The sequence below is a fragment of the Schistocerca gregaria genome, chromosome 1 (assembly GCF_023897955.1).
Source record: "Schistocerca gregaria isolate iqSchGreg1 chromosome 1, iqSchGreg1.2, whole genome shotgun sequence".
NCBI classification, from domain to species: domain Eukaryota; kingdom Metazoa; phylum Arthropoda; class Insecta; order Orthoptera; family Acrididae; genus Schistocerca; species Schistocerca gregaria.
In genome coordinates, this window is record NC_064920.1 from 626,747,588 (window position 1) to 626,767,574 (window position 19,987).

Sequence of the window (19,987 nt, forward strand, 5' to 3'; positions counted from 1 at the left end):
ACTTTGCCACATTCATAAAGAATTCATTAAAATGCTCTGGTATTTCAGTTGGATTTACAATGTCAATTTTTGAAATTTCTTGATTACAGGCTTTACCACCTAACTCAGAATTAATGACTGACAGCCTTTGTCTTATTTTTATGATTTAAAATTAGCCTGTTATTTGTCAGTTGTTTTGCATCCCTGATACCTCTTTTAAATATGGTTTTATGGAGTCTAACATATTTAATAAATCAATGTCTTTATTATATTTTAGTTCTCTGTGCAGTTGCTTTTTCCTTACACTGGAAATTTTTATGCCCTGGGCAATCAACTTTACTTTATTTGTTATTTTATTGCTGCAGAGTCTGGTTGGAAATATTTCATTAAAGACACCAAGAAAACTATTTAGGAATTTCTCAAAGTTTTCATCACTTGAGTTACAATGATCAAAATGCCAAGTTTTCTCTTTTAGCTTCTCATTATATGTTATCAACTTTTCTTTGCTAAAGTTCCTGGGTTTTCATGCATGAAATGTTCCTCTCTGTCTGTGGCAGCTTAATGAACAATCCACAATGATCTGAAATGCCTATATCTAGACAAAATTTATACACATCCTTAAGTACCTAATTAGTTAGAACATTGTCAATACATGTTGCTCAATGCCCATTGTCTCTGGTAGATTCAAATAAATTCATTTTGAAACCATGTTTCTTTACTAAGTCAGTGAATCTTGAAGCACAGCTACTATCACATGTGATATCAATATTAAAACCAGTAGCTATTACATTTTTTTCCTTTTTTTCTCTACAAAGGTCTTCTAGCATATTTTGAAGCTTAGATAAGAATAGTGCTGTTGTTGACATCCCTGGAATTCTGTATATTGAGATTATTATAACATTTGCTAGTGAGTCCACTATTTCTACACAACTACTCCAAACACACATTCTTCATTTAAATGTCCCAGAGTAGCACTTGCAAACTACATCCCTAATTATTTGCTGGAAGTAACACAATCTCTGTCTTCCTTCTACAGTTTTCACCTTCTACAGCTCCATCTAGTACTTCTACCAGATGTTGTATCATTCTGTCACTTCTTCTTGCAGTGTTTTCCACATATTTCTTTCCTCTTTGATTCTGCACAGAACCTCCTCATTCTTTACCTTATCAGTCCACCTAATTGTCAATATTTGTCTGTTGCACCAAATCTCAAATGCTTCGATTGTCTTCTGTTTCATTTTTCCTACAGTCCATGTTTCACTACCCCACAATGCTGTGCTCCAAACATACAGTCTCAGAAATTTCATCAAATTACGGCCTATGTTTGATACTAGCTGACTTTTCTTGCCCAGGAATGCCCCCTTTTCCAGTGCTAGTCTGCTTTTGATGTCCCCCTTGATATGACCATCATTGGTTATTTTTTCACCTAGGTAGCAGAATTCCTTAACTTAATCTACTTCATGAGCATCAATCCTGATGTTAAGTATCTCGCCATTCCCATTACTGCTACTTCTCATTACTTTTGTCTTTCTTTGATTTACTCTCAGTCCATATTCTGTACTCATTAGATTGTTCATTCCATTCAGCACATCCTGTAATTCATCTTCAGTTTGACTCAGTATAGCAATGTCATCAGCAAATTGTACCATACAACCTTTTCACCTTGAATTTTAATCCCACTCCTGAATCTTTCTTTTATTTTCATCATTGGTTCTTCTATGTACAGATTGAACAGCAGGGGTGAAAGACTGCATCCTCGTCTTAAAACCTTTTTAATCAGAGCATTTCATTCTTGGTCCTCCACTCTTATTATTCTCTCTTGGTTCTTATACATATTGCGTATTATCTGTCTCTCCCTATACCTTACCCATATTTTTCTCAGAATCTCGAATATCTTGCACCATTTTACATTGTCAAATGCTTTTTTTTAAATTTTTCTTTAGTCTTGCTGCCATTATCAATCGCAATGTCAGAATTGCCTCTCTGCTGCCTTTACCCATCCTAAAGCCAAACTAATAGTCATCCAACACATCCTCAATTATCTTTTCCATTCTTTTGCATATTGTTCTTGTCAGCAACTTGGATGCTTGAGTTGTTAAGCTGATTGTACGATAGTTCTTGCACCACTTGTCAGCTCTTGCAGTCTTCGGAATTGTGGCGATGATATTTTTCCAAAAGTCAGATGGTATGTCACCAGACCCATATATTCTACACAGCAATGTGATTGGTCATTTTGTTGCCACTTCCCCCAATGATTTTAGAAATTCTGATGGAATTTTATGTAATCCATTTGTCTTATTTGATCTTAAGTACTCCAAAGCTCTTACAAATTCTGACTCTAATACTGGATCTCCTACCTCTTTTAAATTGACTCCTGAAGGAAAGACTTTCCTTGTCACCCCATCTGGTAAGTCTCTCCTGACCTGTGGTTCTGGATGACTTTTCTGAACGATACCCCTCTTCCTAAACCTCTCCAGTCCTTTCCCCTCTTTCTTCCCCTTCAACTCTTCTGTCAGAAGAAGGAGTTACTGACTCAGAAAACATGTAAAAGTTCAACCCTTTTCAGTCTGAGATGCTTTTAACTGTTTCCACAATAAAATTGAAATTTGTTAGAAAATCCAAAACAATCTGACAGTATGTAAATTACACCAGCATCAAGATGCAATCAATATTTTCACTGTGTGATGGTAATGGCAATGGCAATGTTACCAATGACGGCACTAGTAAAGTGAAGTCACTAAATACAGTATTATGAAAACGATAGATTGCAACTCATAATATAGCAGAGATTTTGAGTTGCAGGCAGGTACAACAAAGACTACTAATCAAAAAAGCTTTTGGCCAGAAGGTCTTCTTCTAAATTACACAACATACATGTATACATTGAAGCAAACATGGCTTACATCTTTCCAGAAGGCTTTTGATGTGATTCCTCACATACATCTCCTAAAGGAATTGCATGCTTATGGAGTATCATCACAGTTGTATAACTGTGTTCAGATCATCTTGTCAGAAAGGTCATAGTTTTCAGTAATGGAGGGAAAATCATCAAGTGATATCTGGCATTCCCCAAGTAAATGTTATAGATCCTCTGCTGTTTCTAATCTAAATAAATGATTTAGGAGACAATCTGAGCAGCCCTTTTAGATTGTTTGCAGATGATGCTGTCATCTGCCATCTACTAAAATCATCAAAAGATCAAAAACAATTGAAAAATGTTTTAGCCAAGATGTCTGTATGTTCCAAATAAATGGCAATTGACTCTATATGATAAAAAGTGTGAGGTCTTCCACATGAATACGAAATGGAATCTCTTAAAGTTTGATTACATAATAAATCACACAAATTTAAAAGTTGTTGATTGAACTGAATGCCTAGGGATTACAATTATGAACAATATAAGCTGGAACCATCACATAGAAAATATTATGAGGATTACGGATCAAAAACTGTATTTTATTGGCAGAACACTTACACAATGCAACAAATCAACTAAACAGTATGCCTATACTATGCTTGTCCATCCTCTTTTGGAGTACTATTGCATGGTATGAGGTCCTTACCAGTTAGGGTAGATGGAAGGGGGGACAACATCAAAAAAGTTCAAAGAAGGGTAGCTCATTTTGTATTATCATGAAATAGGGGAGAGAGTGTCACAGATAGGGTGACAATCATCAGAACAAAGGCATTTTTCATTGTGATAAATCTGAAAATATTTTGTTGATTCAACCTACAAAGAGAGACATGACCATTATAATAAAATAAATCAGAGCTTCTAGTTAAAATATTTAGGTGTTTGTTTTTCCGACATGCTAAGCACTTAAATGTGAATTGCAGAATAGTCATGCAGGATGTAGCTGTTTAACTGTGGATTTTGCTATTGGGGTTTAAAAAAATTATATCTGTGAATAGAAAAATGGGGTTAAATTCAGGACTTGGGTTCCAGTCTCGAAAAGCATATCATGGAAAAAATCTTTGGTCTGATTCCTCTGGTGAACAGAACAGGAATACAAAACTTACTCTGATGTTGAAGACATTCTTTGACTTCACATTCTTCACTGGAAACAATCACAACAAAGTTGCTTATATCTCATCTCAGTTTATTACCAAATGTCAATGATTTAGACATATTGAGTGTACATTGATGTCAATTCTAGGTGATGAGTCTAGTTATTGCAAACTGCCAATATAGAAGCAAGCTGAATATGGAAAAATAGCTAAAGAGGACTTTTTTTAGACATGCAAGTTCAGAAAATAAAACACATATCTGCAACTGAACCTAAAACTACGACATTACAGATATTATTTATGTGTTCAACAATATAAAAAGAAGATAGATTGCTACTCACTGTAAATGTGGCACATTGTGTTGCAGACAGACACAATGAAATGCCTATTGTTACTCATTTAACTTTTGGCCAAAGCGTTCTTCAGAAAAGGAAACACATACACATTCATTCACACAACCAAGCATGTCATACAAGGTGCATTCTAGTTCTAAGGCCTCCGATTTTTTTTCTAATTAACTACCCACCCGAAATCGATGAAACTGGCATTACTTCTCGATGTAATCGCCCTGCAGACATACACATTTTTCACAATGCTGATGCCATGATTCCATGGCAGCAGCGAAGGCTTCTTGAGGAGTCTGTTTTGACCACTGGAAAATCGCTGAGGCAATAGCAGCACGGCTGGTGAATGTGCAGCCACGGAGAGTGTCTTTCATTTTTGGATAAAGCCAAAAGTCACTAGGAGCCAGGTCAGGTGAGTAGGGAGCATGAGGAATCACTTCAAAGTTGTTATCACGAAGAAATGTTGCGTAAAGTTAGCTCGATGTGCGGGTGCGTTGTCTTGGTGAAACAGCACACGCGCAGCCCTCCCGGACGTTTTTGTTGCAGTGCAGGAAGGAATTTGTTCTTCAAAACATTTTTGTAGGATGCACCTGTTACCGTAGTGCCCTTTGGAACGCAATGGGTAAGGATTACTCCCTTGCTGTCCCAGAACATAGACACCATCATTTTTTCAGCACTGGCGGTTACCCGAAATTTTTTTGGTGGCGGTGAATCTGTGTGCTTCCATTGAGCTGACTGGCGCTTTGTTTCTGGATTGAAAAATGGCATCCACATCTCATCCATTGTCACAACCAATGAAAAGAAAGTCCCATTTATGCTGTCGATGCGTGGCAACATGCCACACGGGGAGCCATGTGGTCGTCCGTCAGCATTCATGGCACCCACCTGGATGACACTTTTCGCATTTTCAGGTCATCATGCAGGATTGTGTTCACAGAACCCACAGAAATGCCAACTCTGGAGGCGATCTGCTCAACAGTCATTCGGCGATCCCCCAAAACAATTCTCTCCACTTTCTCGATCATGTCGTCAGACCTGCTTGTGCGAGCCTGAGGTTGTTTCGGTTTGTTGTCACACAATGTTCTGCCTTCATTAAACTGTCACACCCACGAACGCACTTTCAACACATCCGTAACTCCATCACCACATGTCTCCTTCAACTGTCGATGATTTTCAATTAGTTTCACACCACGCAAATTCAGAAAACGAATTATTGCACGCTGTTCAAGTAAGGAAAACGTCACCATTTTAAGTATTTAAAACACTTCTCATTCTCGCCGCTGGTGGTAAAATTCCATCTGCCTTGCGGTGCTGCCATCTCTGGGACGTATTGACAATGAACACGGCCTCATTTTAAAACAATGCGCATGTTTCTCTCTCTTTCCAGTCCGGAGGAAAAAAATCGGAGGCCTTAGAACTTGAATGCACCTCGTACACACACAATGGCCATCCCCAGACTGGTCCAAGCTGCCGGAGATAGCAGTCATGTGTGCATGAGGTGTGCTTGCTTATGTGAGTGAATGTCTGTTTTTCCTTTTCTGAAGAAGGCTTTGACTGGAAGCTAAATATGTAATAGTCTTTTTTGATAGGCATGTCAGCAACTCAGCATATCATCTTTACAGTGAGTAGCAATCTATCTTCCTCCTTATATTGTTGATATTCCAACCCAGAGTTTCCACTGTCTTATTTATGAATTTCACACAGCGACACCTAACTTGTTGGTGTGTAACTATAAGAGTGCCACCAGTGTGTGTTAACAAGTTCCAGTGTGTGTTAACAAGTGAACAGCCACTGACTGATGCTTAGCCTACTTTTTTAAACGTCTCTTTATTAATAGTGAAATTTGTGAGAAACAGAGGAATCTTTTGCACAGAGCCCATTATTTTTGAATATGTAGTTACAACTAATTTTAAAACTCTGATTTTCCTATACAAAACTGTTGACTTTCTACTGCATTTTAAGCAAGTAAAACATGTTTTATCTATATTTATTATACTGAAATTGCATTTTCAAAGTTTTATATTCTGTACAGATCACTCACTGCACAGTGACAAATTCCATAAGCATGAATTCATTACCAAAAAGTGTCATGAAATTCAACTGGAGAAAAATGATTGCCACGAAATATACACAGAAGAAAGAAATATGACAAAGGATATAAGTTATAAACTACTTTGACTTACATGATTAAAAAGTAGAGAATTATCTCATGATAAACATTCAGGATGTATTGTCTGTCTGTACAGATAAAGTATCTGCATCAGCTGTTTATCATTCTCTTACCTATTGAATTCTGTGTGTTCAGATAAAGTTGTTCTGTGACTACTGAGACAGAAGGCTTGTATAATCACATACATGGCAGATTATTAAAAAACACATTTTATTAGAAAAAAAGATTTGAATTTTTATTTTAGAACAATTCCTATATTTACACATATTAAGTACAAAAATATACATTTAAAAGAATTATACTGTCATGTGAAGTATGTACAGTCTTATTTTGTATGTACGATTGTTTTCTTTTGTACTCAAGAACCAGATGGAAAGAAATTATATGATAAGTTTATTCTATCTCTGTCCGGTTTCTCAGTTTTCCTTTCATGCTCTTCCACTGCAGTCTTTTGTTCCACATATTAGCATGCTGGAAGTACAGGCAGTATAAGCAGTGGATGGTAATCTTCAAGAATAGAGTGTGGTCTCAATCCATTCATCAATGCTGAAACTTGCATTGCGTGTACCTTCTGGATCTCTTTTATGAAAAACATCTGTAAAACAGTAATTCATCTAAATTAATAAGATATACTGAAGAGATAAGACTATTGAAATATGTTCTTGGATTTGACTTCATTTGTAGCTGCAGTCAGTATCTGTTTTGAAATTATATCAGTGAACACTATAAAAATTGTGACTTTATTTACTATTTGCTTGAAATAATTCAGAATCATTTCTTACGTTTAATTTTGGGGCTTTTCAATACTCACTACAAGTACTTATTATCATCTATTTGGTGTGTTTTCCAAGACAAATTAATTTAATTTTTGCCACTGTACTGCAGTACACAGCATTTAAGAATAAGGTTGCACAGTATCACTGTACAAGGTTTCTGTTACATACAGGACATGTTTGTTATGATTACATATGTGCAATGTTGTCTTTCGGTCTGTTATGTTAGTCGTATGATAGTATTTCTCCAAATGATGAAAATTATTAGTTTGATGCTTCATTGCCCTTAGTAAACCAGATTTACTAATGCTTCTTTGATCGTTTACCAAATATTACTTTTCTAGAGATTCTGGAAGCATTTTTTGAGAGCTTTATACTTGATTTTCAATGCTCACATCAAGCAAAGCAGAGCATTGAATATAGCACTGGACTTACATTAGGGAACAGTGGGGTTCAAATCCCCATCTGCCCTTCTAGACTTAGGTTTTTCATGGTTTAGATAAAACACTTAAGGCAAAAGCTAGAATAACTTGTTTTAAAAGGGCAGCAGCTGATTTCCTGCATCAGTCTTCTTCAAACCAAGATTCTACTCCATTTACAATTAGATTTTTATTGATGACAGAGTAAACCATAGTCTTCCTTGCCTTTATTCAATGACCTGCTTGATTTCCCTGGAGGATAGAGTCTTAGGTTTTGCGCTGTTGGTATTATAAGGTCTGACGTGGAGAAAACAAGGCTGCAGTCTTAGGTTTTGCGCTGTTGGTATTATAAGGTCTGACGTGGAGAAAACAAGGCTGCTTACATTATTGAGGAACTGTTTTCATAGCATATTGCTGCTCACCGTTGACGAGTAAATCACCATTATAACAAAGTAGGTACCAATAGTGGAACAGCTAAACAACCATATTATGAAGAAATTTTGGGAAAACTGAGTGAACATTTCATCAAGAAGTAGTCCCACTTGAGGCAGTATGAATAATTTTGAATTAGAATAACTGTCTGTCCATATTTCTTTATCATTGAAACAAATTATGAATATTTTTGAAAACAAGAAAGGAAAACCACACAATTCTTGAACATTCAAAGAACTAAATCTTGGAACAGGATCTTAGTGTAAATGAGCACTTTGTTAATCACTACTGCTTAATAAAGTATTTGTCGCAAGACTAGTTGATAGATTACTGAACTGAATATGAAGCACATGCAACTCAGCTGAGTATAGGTAGGAAATATTAATTCTGGAGCACCATGAACAACATTTATTTTAGAATAAACCAGATTACTGTTGCACATGTACAACAATCCAAACATGCACTGAAACGAGACAGGTGCAATCATTACAAGGTAGGTATATTAGCCCAGCTTGGTCGGTAACTAAGTGAAGTTTTTGTCAGAACCAAACAGTAATAGTGTTGTGCTACAACAAAAGAAATGTAATCACAGTGCTCCTGGTGGCCAGCACATGAAATCTTTTGACAACTTTGACAAACAAATCAGCTGGTTATCAATGTATGTTGATGTCTGCCACTTCAGACTTATTTAAACTAGCAATTTTCATTTGTTCTTAAAAAATCTAAGCAATTAAGTAGATCCATTGAACCAATGTAATGTCTCCATAAGTTACAAAGTTACAGCATCTAATACCTTGATCTGGGAATTATGTGAACATGCAAACAGTTTCAAGAGTGACTACTAATTTGCCAGTTATACAGTGTAGTTCTTTTCAGCTGATGTTCAAATTCTCTGAATGAATAATGACATGATTTGGTACATAGAGTAGAAAAATATCAAATTCATCACATTCAAAATGGAAGTACTCCTCTTGTATGAGAGAACAAATGTCAGTGTTGTTAATATTTGTTATTACTCTTGTAATAATGAATGAACTGTGCCGAATTGGCGAGGTATCATGATGAAAATATGTATATAATCAAATGATGTGATCCCTCAAGTTGTCTCAGAATGTGATTTATTAATGGAAGACTTACGGGTATTCAGTTGACTAGCTGTCTCCACATTTTTGCCTGCAATTGAAACAACTCATCTGAGTAACCGTAAAACCTAAATCCACCGTTATTTATGTAATCAAAATCAAGATCAGTTCAGCTAAAGCTGAATGGGGGTTATATAATATGTAGCCCTCCGTCACCCATCTGTGAAGAAGGTTTTGGTTTCCAACTGCAAGATGGATTTGAAGATACAGCTGTCAAAAAGAGACCACCACTCCACTGGACTTCTTATGAGAAGTCAATGAAGCTGTCGGAAATCGAGAGCCCAAGAGGCCAAGACTGGCTAGACTGTTCATATTTATCATGTTCTTCAGTGATTTCAAATGTTGTCAGAAAAAGAATTAAAATAAAGATGAAGTGAAGTGGCCCCTTTTCAGGTGGTAGATTAATGTGAAAAATTCAGCACCCTTGGTTTTTGGAGGGAAGATGAATAGTGTTTATTAATTTTGCTCCATTATTCAGGCATATTTGAGTCCAGAAGGTGAGGTGTTACACTACAGTTTATTATAAGTATAAAATTACTTTAATTAAAAAACTCAAAACTGATTAATAATTAACTCTAAAAGCACTTGGTGCAACTAGATACAATTTTTATTGAAAAACCACACATTATGTTTAAGGAAATTATTCTCATTCTCGAGTGCATTTTATCATACAAAAATGTCTAAAGTCTAATGTTTCCTGTGAGCTGTTGTATCTTTTTAGTGATTTCAGTGATTTGAGTGAGCTGCTATATAGAAATACACATGCTGCTCACCACTTACACATGTTGCTTACTATCCAATGTAACACAAAAAACTGTAATGAAATAGTTGAGAACTACAATATGAATAACTAATGCCTGTCAGTAGCAGAGAATAATCCTAGTGTATCATTTCAACACTGCAACTTATTTTATGAATACATTTTTGTTGTCTTACATAACACACTTAGGTCTCCTTGATAACGTATGACTTCAAAAACTCATGGAACGCACCTACATGAAAATTACATCTAATGAGTTCAATAACATGTATATCCGCTACATGTTAAGAATTAGTGTGAATGCATGGTTGGTTGGTTGGTTGGTTGGTTCACTGGGTGGTTGGGAGGGTGAGGTTAAGGGACTAAACAGCAAAGTCATCAGTTCCCCCATCTGAAATTAAAGACCTCAGCCAGAAATCTGATAAAACTGTGATAGTTTATGTAGGAGTGGTAAAACCAAGCCATTGAGAGAAATGTTGAGCTGGACAGCAGGCCAGAGAGTAGATAAGGGTCCCTATGGCACAACTGCAGCGATCCAAGGCAGTAATGGTATAAACAATTGCTTGTAGCTGTGTGGAGAGGGAAAATGTAACAGCAAAACGGAAAAAGCTGAAAATATAAGTAACTCCAGTAGGACAGACAACACTATAACACGGTGAGGGAGATGATGAGGTTATAGACTGTGACCTACAACAAACACATAAGTCACAACAGACAGCACACTGGTCTGTCAAAAGACCGCTAGTCCATTGATGCTGACAAAGAAGTGTGTTAAGACTCAGCATGAACTCTTTAGGGTTGCCATTTTCATGCACCTGTGTGATGCTGACCTCTAAACTGAAACAGTGAGATGAATAAAAAGTAATCGGTGAACACTGAGAGCCCCAGTCATGGAGGATACGTAAAATCTAAAGACATCAAGTGGTGGTGTACACTGAAATGACAAAAGTCACAAGATAGTGATATGCACTTATACAGATGGCGGTAGTATTGCATACTCAAGGTGTAAAAGGACAATGCATTGGCAGAGCTGTCATTTGTACTCAGGTGAGTCGTGTGAAAAGGTTTTCTAAGTGATTATTGCCACACAATGGAAATTAACAAATTGCACATGGGACATTCCATTTCAGAAATCATTAGGGAACTCAATATTCCACAATCCACAGTGTCAAAAATGTGCTGAGAATACCACATTTCAGGTGTTACCTCTCACTATGGACAACGCTGTGCCTGACAGCCTACACTTAATGATTAAGAGAAGCAGCATTTGCACAGAGTTGTCAGTATTGACAGACAAGCAACACTGCATGAAATAACTGCAGAAATTAATGTAGGATGTATGTCAAATGTACCTGTTAGGACAGTTCAGTGAAATTTAGTGTTAATGGGCTATAGCAGCAGATGACCGACATGAATGACTTTGCAAATGGTATGACAATGCACTGTGCACCTCTCCTGAGCTCATGACCATATCAGTTGGACCCTAGAGAGCTGGAAAACTGTGGCCTGAACAGTTGAGTCCGGTTTTCAGTTGGTAAAAGTTGATGGTAGGGTTCGAGTGTGGAGCAGATCCTATGAAGCCAAAGTCCCAAGTTGTCAACAATGCAAGCTCCATAATGCTGTGGGCTCAGTTTACATGAAATGGACTAGATCCTCTGGTCAAACTGAACCAATAATTGATTGGAAATGCTTAGGTTTGGCTCCTGGGAGACCATTTACAGCCACTCATGGACTTCATGTTCCCAGCAATGATGGAATCTTTATGGCTGATGATGCACCATGTTCACCAAGCCACAGTTGCTTGCGACTTGTTTGAAGAACATTGTGGACAATTTGAGCTAATGATTTGGCTACCCAGCTCACCCAGCAAGAATCCCATTGAAAATTTAAGGGACATGATCAATAGATCAATTTGTGCTTTAGAGGCAGCATGACCCAGTATTAACAACTTGCTGAGTCCATGCCATGTGAGTTGCTGCACTGCACTAGGCAAAATGAGATCCAATACGATATTAGGAGGTACCCCATGACTTTTGTCGCCTTAGAGTATGCCTTATGTAGACCAAAAAGACTGCAATGTGACACAGTAGATTTAGAAATGCCTATTGGACTGCAGTTTTCAACTTAACCATGTGATCAGTTATGTGTTGCACCTCCCAGAAACCACACTGATGGGGAGCCAAAGGACCACATGATTTGAGAAACCAACAGAATCATCAGGCTACCATCCTGTCAAAAAGTTTGCCAAGCAAGTTAATGAAGCTAATAGGTTGGCTTCTGTCAACTGACTTGGTTTTTTGCCTGGCTTAAGGACTACAGTAACAACACTATCTCTCCATTGCAAAGGGAAAACACCTTCTGGCCAGGTATGGCTAAAGACTCTTTAAAGATGGAGTCTGTGAGTCGCATTCAGATGGTGGAGCGCCTGCCTATGAATTAAATCAGGGCCTTTGGTTTTATGAGATGAGTCACGAGCCTGAAGTAGTTCCCAGTCAGTGAAAGATTCATTATATATTTCAAGGTTACAGAGAGTAAAGGATTGGAAGATTTCTTCAACCTTTTTTTTATATATATATAGTTGGAAGGTAGTCATGTTAAAAGAGGATGGTGACACTGTTGCAGTGTGGGCCATTATGCGTTCAACAAGAACCAATACATCATTAGAAATACCTACCATGAAGGAGGCAGCCTAGAGCAATTGTTGATCTTTAGCAGCTCAGTAGGCTAGCAGCTTGGCCCACAGCAGGGACCAAGAGACATAGTTCCCCAGAAGGAGACATAGCCCTTCTTTTTCTCCTTAACAACTAGATCGGTGTGGGGGAAAGATGGTGCTGTAAGAAGCACAATAAGGAGGATTCTACCTCACCCATTCGCTAATTTACATGCTGGCTACCAGAGGTCAACACTGAGGAAATGCAGGGTTGACGTTCAGCCATTCACCCAGTTATGTAGTGGCAAAATTTGATAACAGTGAAACAGAAAATAAGCATTTGTACTTTTTCTGGCTTCAAAATGTGAAATGTGACTGGAGGCCTGAATTCCTTGGATTTTATATTCCTTAATTAAAGTAACATACTATGCAGATTTCAGGATGGTAGGTTGGATGACTTCATAACTGACACAGGGTGGTGGTTGCTCACATGGGAAGTTTTCATGATGCGGTAAATCTCGGTCTCCACAGTTGAAGACATATGCTCAAAGCATTATCATTAAAAGAGTGCATTAGGGGTGGAAAATACAGCTCACATCACAACAGCATTTCATTGTATTAACTTTTTCAGGAGGTGAATACCCCTCAGAAATGAGGATGAATGCACCGGTGTCAACCTTGCTGTCTGGTGGGGCTTGATGTACATAGTGTATGGAGTATACCACTCATTCCTCCAAGATTTTGTGTAATTCTTCATCTGTCTGCAGTGTTAAGTCCCAATAAAAATTAAATGCTATACCATGTTCGGGCTCTAATGGGTGCAATGGTGAAAAATTAAATTGTGTACCATATTCAAGCTCAAATGGAGTGCTATGGTGAAAGGTACGACATGACACTAAGTTCCTTGCAAGAGAGTGATGCTTGAGACAGGGTACGAGTCACTGTTTTAATTAACACAGAACCACTTCATAGCTTACTAAGTGAAGAGATTTCTTCAAAGACGTTTTCGATATTATGGAGAAAGAAATAGGATTTTTCAGCAGTCCAGGTGCAAACAATGAACTAACGGGAGGGGAGTAAGTTTCCGCAGTTTGCTTTATTTTGCTCCCCCTCCCCGCCCGCCTGGTGTGGCAAAGGAGGAAAAGTTCTTGGGGTCATAACAATATATGTTGAAGCATTCAGCTTATTTAGATAGACTACCAGAGCATTATGGCCACCAGCTTGTAACTTAGATCTTTTCACTGCACATGATAACCACCTGATGCTGCCTACTTGGTTTGAAGGCACTCCCCATGGGTGCCACCAAATCTGAGCAAAAGCCTCGTGGCTTGATGGCCATTGCATGGAGTCCCAGTGCTCCCAAAAGGACAGGCAGTTACTCCTTGGCATGCAGAGGGAGGTAACAGCTCGGGCATCAGAAGTGTGATCCCTACGTAAACAGGGGGCTACCACCATGAAGGTAACCAACAACTCTCCACATGGAACGCCTACAATGCTGGGTACTGAGCGATCTTCCCCACACAGCCCACTTTTTTTTAAAGTAGTGTTCAAACTCAGATTAGAGGGGGGGGGGGGGGTCTTAACAAAAGTTGACTGAATTGAGTATTGTAAAATAACATTTGGGAAAAACTATAATCAGTGTTCTATAGAATAGTTACACTGTCAGCAATAAAGCTGTTGTGTGGACCATTCTGAGGGAAGATGTAGTGAGAAAAAAAGATAACAGCACAGGAAAGGAAGAGGTACTGCAATGGCTTGGTGCCCCATGTTTGTTACGCAGGTACTCATAAAAGAGTAGTGATTCGTCTTGGAGGTTGCGTATGCATTGAAGATGTTGACAAGTGCCATCTAGAATCAAACACACTAAAGTGAAGCTGGTCCATTTGTTGCAGACAGTCTGACATATTGAGTGTAAAGACTTGGTAATATGGTAATGGTGCAGCACATAAGCATTACGTTTTGTAACAAAATATGGAAAATGTCTTGGTTGATGCATGTGAAATTGATAAAAGATAGAACGGAAGTTGTGTGCAGATAATATATTTACAACTGTTTGACACACTTTCATGGCAGGAAGGAAACCGTTGGTTACTCATTGCATTTTGGTTGAGGAGGATTACCAGCTTGGTTGCACCAATAATCACACCCATTTAGCAATAGTTCATTTATTAAACTTAACACATACAAGGATCTCAAGGAACTGAACTGAATATGGTGGAACAGCCTAAGATAATGCTTAGAGTCCAAAGATAAATGCATATCGATGTTGGTGTCGATTTCATCGGCGCCACATTAAACCCCCCCCGGCAGTACGGAGTACTCTTGAGACGCCGGTAGGGGGGGAGGAGGGGTAACTATGGCATTGGCAGGGGTGGTCCATGGGAACTGGACCATGGTCAGCTCAACAGCATCGTTGGGGAGCTGTGCGGGTAAATGTTGCGAATGAAGGTTCGGCCACTGAACCTGGAAGTCATTGAAGCGAGCCGGGCATCATACTGGGCATGCTGGTCGTGCGGCAACAGGTAGGCCAGCGGTTTACGAGTGCAATGGAGCGACGATGACGATGTCTCTGGTGGACGTGGCAAACATACGAACCATGTCCAGGGGGGAGGGGAACACATTTCACCAGCTGGCAGGGAATGGCGGAGGTTGTGTCATGAGCACTGGATGAAGAGAAACACATGGCGGACAGTGTATAATCGCACAGTATTATTGAGATGTCATGGATTATGTGCAGGAGGACAGGCACAAGCACCTCGAGCGAGGGCACATTTAAGATGGGGGGGGGAGTGTGAGAAACCTCAATGGGGCGAGGCAGGCGACGGTAGAGAGGTCGAATGGACTGGCGAAGGGCCCGGCGGTGAGGGCTTGATCGTAGCTAAGCTCGACGTGTGGAGCATGTGGTTACTAAACGGAGTGTGTGAGACTGGAGTAGAGGGCGAGGTTGGAGGAGAGCTCGACGATTGGAGCTGGAAGTCACTCTACGGAGTGTGTGACACCGCCTTAGAGGGCGAGGTTGGAGAAAAGCTCAATAATTGGCGCTGGAAGTCACTCGATCGAGTGTGTAAGTCCGACATGGAGGGAGTGGTCGGAGCGTCGTGAGCCACAACAGCGAATGGTGTGGTCGTGGTCTAAAGGGGGGTAGAAGAAGGCTCGACCTGAGCAGGCTTAAGTCTGTTGAGAGAAACTGTAACAGCTGAATCTTTCGTCTGGATGTCATAGGTGTTGGCTGAGCGCTGGAGAACTCGGTACAGGCTAGTATATGGAGGTTGGAGGGGAGCACGTACAGTGTCATCTCAGAGCATTACGTACTCGCAATTGTCCAGAGATTCAGGACGTAAACCTTAGGGTGGGAATGGTTGGCGAGCAGAGGGATATGGAGATTGATGAAGTGGCATCTGACGCAGTCCACAAAGGAAGGTAAGTCAGACTGAGGGAGAGAAGCGGAAGGGCTCACAAGTTCGCCAGGGAGAACAATGTTCTGGCCATATACGGACTCGGATATTGTGCCTTTGAGGTCTTCCTTACAGATTGCACAAATGCCGAGTAGCACAAAGAGAAAGGCCTCTGTCCATAGAGAGTCGTGGCATCAAAGAGCCACCTTGAAAATGTGGTGCCAATGCTCGACTAGCCCGTTACTTTGCGGGTGATATTCAGTGGTACAGATGCGCCGGATGCCATAAATGTTACAAATCTCATTGAACAGGGCCGACTCAAATTGTCTGCCCTGTCAGTGTGATGATAGCTGGACATCCGAAATGCGATACCCATGAATCAGCAAAAGCTCAAGCAACAGTTTCTGCCATAATGTTGGGGAGGGGGACAGCCTCAACCCAGCGAGTTGTTCGGTCGATAGACGAGAGAACATAACGAAAGCCTTTAGGGGAGGGGGGCCGGTGGGGGGGGGAGGGCGGGGGGGGGGCTTGGAGGGGGGGGGGGGTGCTGACCATGTCAATATGAATATGCCGGAAACGCCCAGGGAGGATCGAAAAGGCGCCGAGGGCGGGTGAAGTGTGCTTGTGTACTTTGCAGCAATGGCACGCGATGCAGGAGCGTGCCCATTGCTGGCATTCCTTGTTGACGTTTCTCCACACAAAGTGCTCCACTACGAGGTGGGCGGACGCACGAACACCGGAATGGGCTAAATTATGCAAAGCATTGAAGACAGCTCAACGAAGCGTGGTTGGGATGAGGGGGCATATCATGCCCATACTGTTGTCGCACCAGATCTCACCAGAAATGCCAGGAAAGGCGGTGCGGATGAAATGTAGTGAAGAAGTAGAGTCTGTAATCAGGTTTTGCGTTTCATCGTCGGCAGGTTGGAGGTTAGGCAGTTCAGAGAGGTCTAACAGCAAATGGACAGCGTCGACTTGTGAAAGGAAATCAGCAACTATATTGTCAGCACCCTTTCTGTGTCTGACATCGGTGGTGAACTGAGATATGAAGTCCATGTATCTGAAGTGGTGAGGAGGCAGGTCAGCTGGCGGGTCTGTAATGGCTACAGCCAGGGGTTTGTGGTCTGTTAAAACCTAGAAAGGGTGTCCCTCAATGTCAATCTTAAAATGCTTAATCGCTTTCTAGACCGCGAGCAACTCCCTGTCAAACGTGGAATATTTGTGTTGTGCATTGGTGAGCTTGCACGAGAAGAACCGCAGAGGCGAAGTTTGGCCGTCGATTGTCTTGCTAAGGACAGCATCGATGGGAGTATCGTTTGTGTCTGTGGTGATGAAAAGCTGCGCATTGGGATGAGGATGCATGATGGTGCAGGCCTCGACAAGCAGACTTTTGAGGGCAGTGAAAGAGTCAGTCATAGCAGCGGTACATGGAACGAGCTGAGATCCAGAAGTATTTGTGCCTGCCAAGGCATCCATCAGTGGAGCCTGAATCTCCACAGCCCGAGGTAGATGTCGGTGATAATAATTAACCGTCCCTAGAAAGCACTGGAGCTCTTTGAATGACGAAGGTCTGGGTAGGTTTAGTATTGTTTGTACTTTCTCGGGGGGGGGGGGGGGGGGGGGGTGAAATGCCATTGGCAGAGACACGAAAACCAAGAAAAGTGACAATGGGTTTATGTAGCTGCAATTTGTCCTGGTTGGTCTCGATGTCTGCTGCCGTGAGAGTGTTCATAACAGTTTGCACAGGTCGAATGTTGTCCTCGACGGAGGAACTGAACACAAGAATGTCATCAAGATATACAAAACAGAATTTTAGGTCGAATGGAACTTCGTTGATGAAGTGTCTGGGTTGCATTTTTCAGACTGAAGGGCATGAATCAAAACTGAAATAACCCAATCAGGGTGGTGATTGCTGTCTTCTCGATGTCTTCACGTGCCATGGATATCTGGTGGTAGGCCCATTTGCAATCAATGACAGACAACGTGGTCGCACCTGCTAGGGAACTGGTAAAGTCGGCAATGTTGGGTACGGAGTAGGTGTCCATAATTGTACGTTCGTTAGTTGACGATAGTCTCCGCACATGCGCTGTGACCCGTCTATCTTGGGTGTCATATGTATGGGCGTAGACCAGCTAGTGGCAGAGGGTTCAATGACGCCGGAACTTAGTAGTTCAGAAATCTGATTTTTAAGGTTGGAGAGGCGCTTGGGACAAACTTGACATGGTTTACTGGAAATCGGGGGACCTGGCGTGAGGGAAAGCTTGTGAACCACGCCATTGGTGATGACAGAAATGTTGCCGGTGGCACGGGAGGCGGTTTGTTAACAATGTGTGGTGGGCAGGGCAGGCGAGGTGTGGTCGTGGTTTTCAGAGACTCGAGGTGGTGAAGTGTCCCAGGAGTCAACGTGAGAAGATGGCCACCGGCCCGAAGCAGTGGCACCGTGGCTGGGTGAGCTCGATAGAGCTCGTGAGCCGTTAGTGAGTCCATTGTCTGAGGGCGCGGCCTGTGGCAGCACAGTCGTGAGCAAAACGCTTGGCATGAGTGCAATGTTTGTGTTGTCAGTGGCAGTCGCACAGTGGTGCACAGGAGCCAAAGTTGCATAGTTTGAGGTGCTGTCCGCGAGGGGTGGGATAGGAGCCGTCAGTTCGGGAACACATGAAGCTCATTGCGCATGCGCACTTGTGTCCGGCCGAGTGTCAAACGCTGCCATGTTAGGAGGATGTGGCCCTGTAGAGCTGTCAGTACATGTTATGGCAGTGTTGACAGCACAGTTGCGAGGGGTAGTGGGAGGTAAACACATGGAGGCTCAATTGCTGGGATTGCAAGCAGATTCGGTGCACTTACTGACCTTGCTTTGTCCTTGCTCGAAGTTTTCCTTGTAGGCGAGCGACGTGTTCAAGCTTGAAAGGGGGGAGGGGAAGGTGCTCGACGGAGCACAGGGAAAGTGAGTCTTGGACGGATGATGGAACACGGTGTTTCGCACTATGTCCGGTGAAAGTCTATGGTGTCGCAAGAATGCCTAGTATAGGATCGTCAATTTTGCACACTAAAAAAAGTCCACTCGAGTTTGCAGTTTGTGGAGAGTGAGACGACATGGGAAGTTTGATGACGCTAAGGACGTAGGCAGCAGTGAAACTTCGGTGCCTGTGTCCACCAGGAAAAGTTATCCCAATGAAATGTCTAATGTAAAGTCGTCTGCAATTATCCAGTCATTCCTGGACAGAATGGAGCACTGGGGGGTGCCTGTTGTGCACAGGAGGTGGCACCCGGACCTACCTGTGATTGGTGTTTGGGAAGTAGCAGGGTTGTCTGCACTTCTGTGCCACCTCACCAATTCGTGTGTGGAAGTAACAGTATGGGTAGTGCAGTTGCATTTCCTACAGAAAGTTTGTTGCCGGTGGTGGTGGTTGAGGTTCAGTGGCTGTAGCAGGTGCGGTTGCAGGAGGGGGTGTGACCGTGGGTGGAACCGGTGATGTCTGAGTTGCCTGTTTACTGCTTCCTGGAGCAAGCAGAAAGGTCGGCACAGTACAGCCCCGGCAGCGTCTGGCCGCAGGGCGATGAGCCTGAACCTGAGACTTGTCAGGTAGGCAGTGGCTGGCGAAATAGAGCACATCGTGTAGCTTGTCAGAAATTGTCATTCTTTGCTAGACAGGCTCAGGAGACCTTTGAGCCAGAGCAAAGCGGATGTGAGGAGATAGTTTATCTGACCAGATGGCGAGGAGAGCTGTGTTAGAGAATAGATCGGTGCTGACCAGGGCACGTAGCCGTCTCCAGAGCTGGGAAGGTTTGTCACTGACTAGTTGCTCGACGTGGAGCACTTGCCGTATTGCTGCCTCAGTTGAGCGTGCAGGCCAACGTAGAACTGTTTGTTTGGCTAGACTGTACTGGGTAGATGAGTCCAGGGCGTCAACCAGG

The 19,987-nt window shown here is 41.6% G+C and overlaps 1 protein-coding gene across 2 annotated transcripts in view; it reads right to left on the minus strand.

The window, feature by feature from the left end:
* Nucleotides 1–6,318: 6,318 nt before the first annotated feature.
* LOC126359629 (calpain-A-like) overlaps nt 6,319–19,987 on the minus strand; it is a 198,969-nt gene continuing 185,300 nt past the window's right edge. Inside the window, exon 16 of one of the 2 annotated variants that reach the window (XM_050007646.1) lies at nt 6,319–7,096. In XM_050007646.1, the coding sequence (XP_049863603.1) occupies nt 7,011–7,096 (86 nt within the window). In that variant the 3' untranslated portion in view covers nt 6,319–7,010. The remainder of the gene's footprint in view (nt 7,097–19,987) is intronic. The other variant, XM_050007647.1, reaches the window with a different exon arrangement.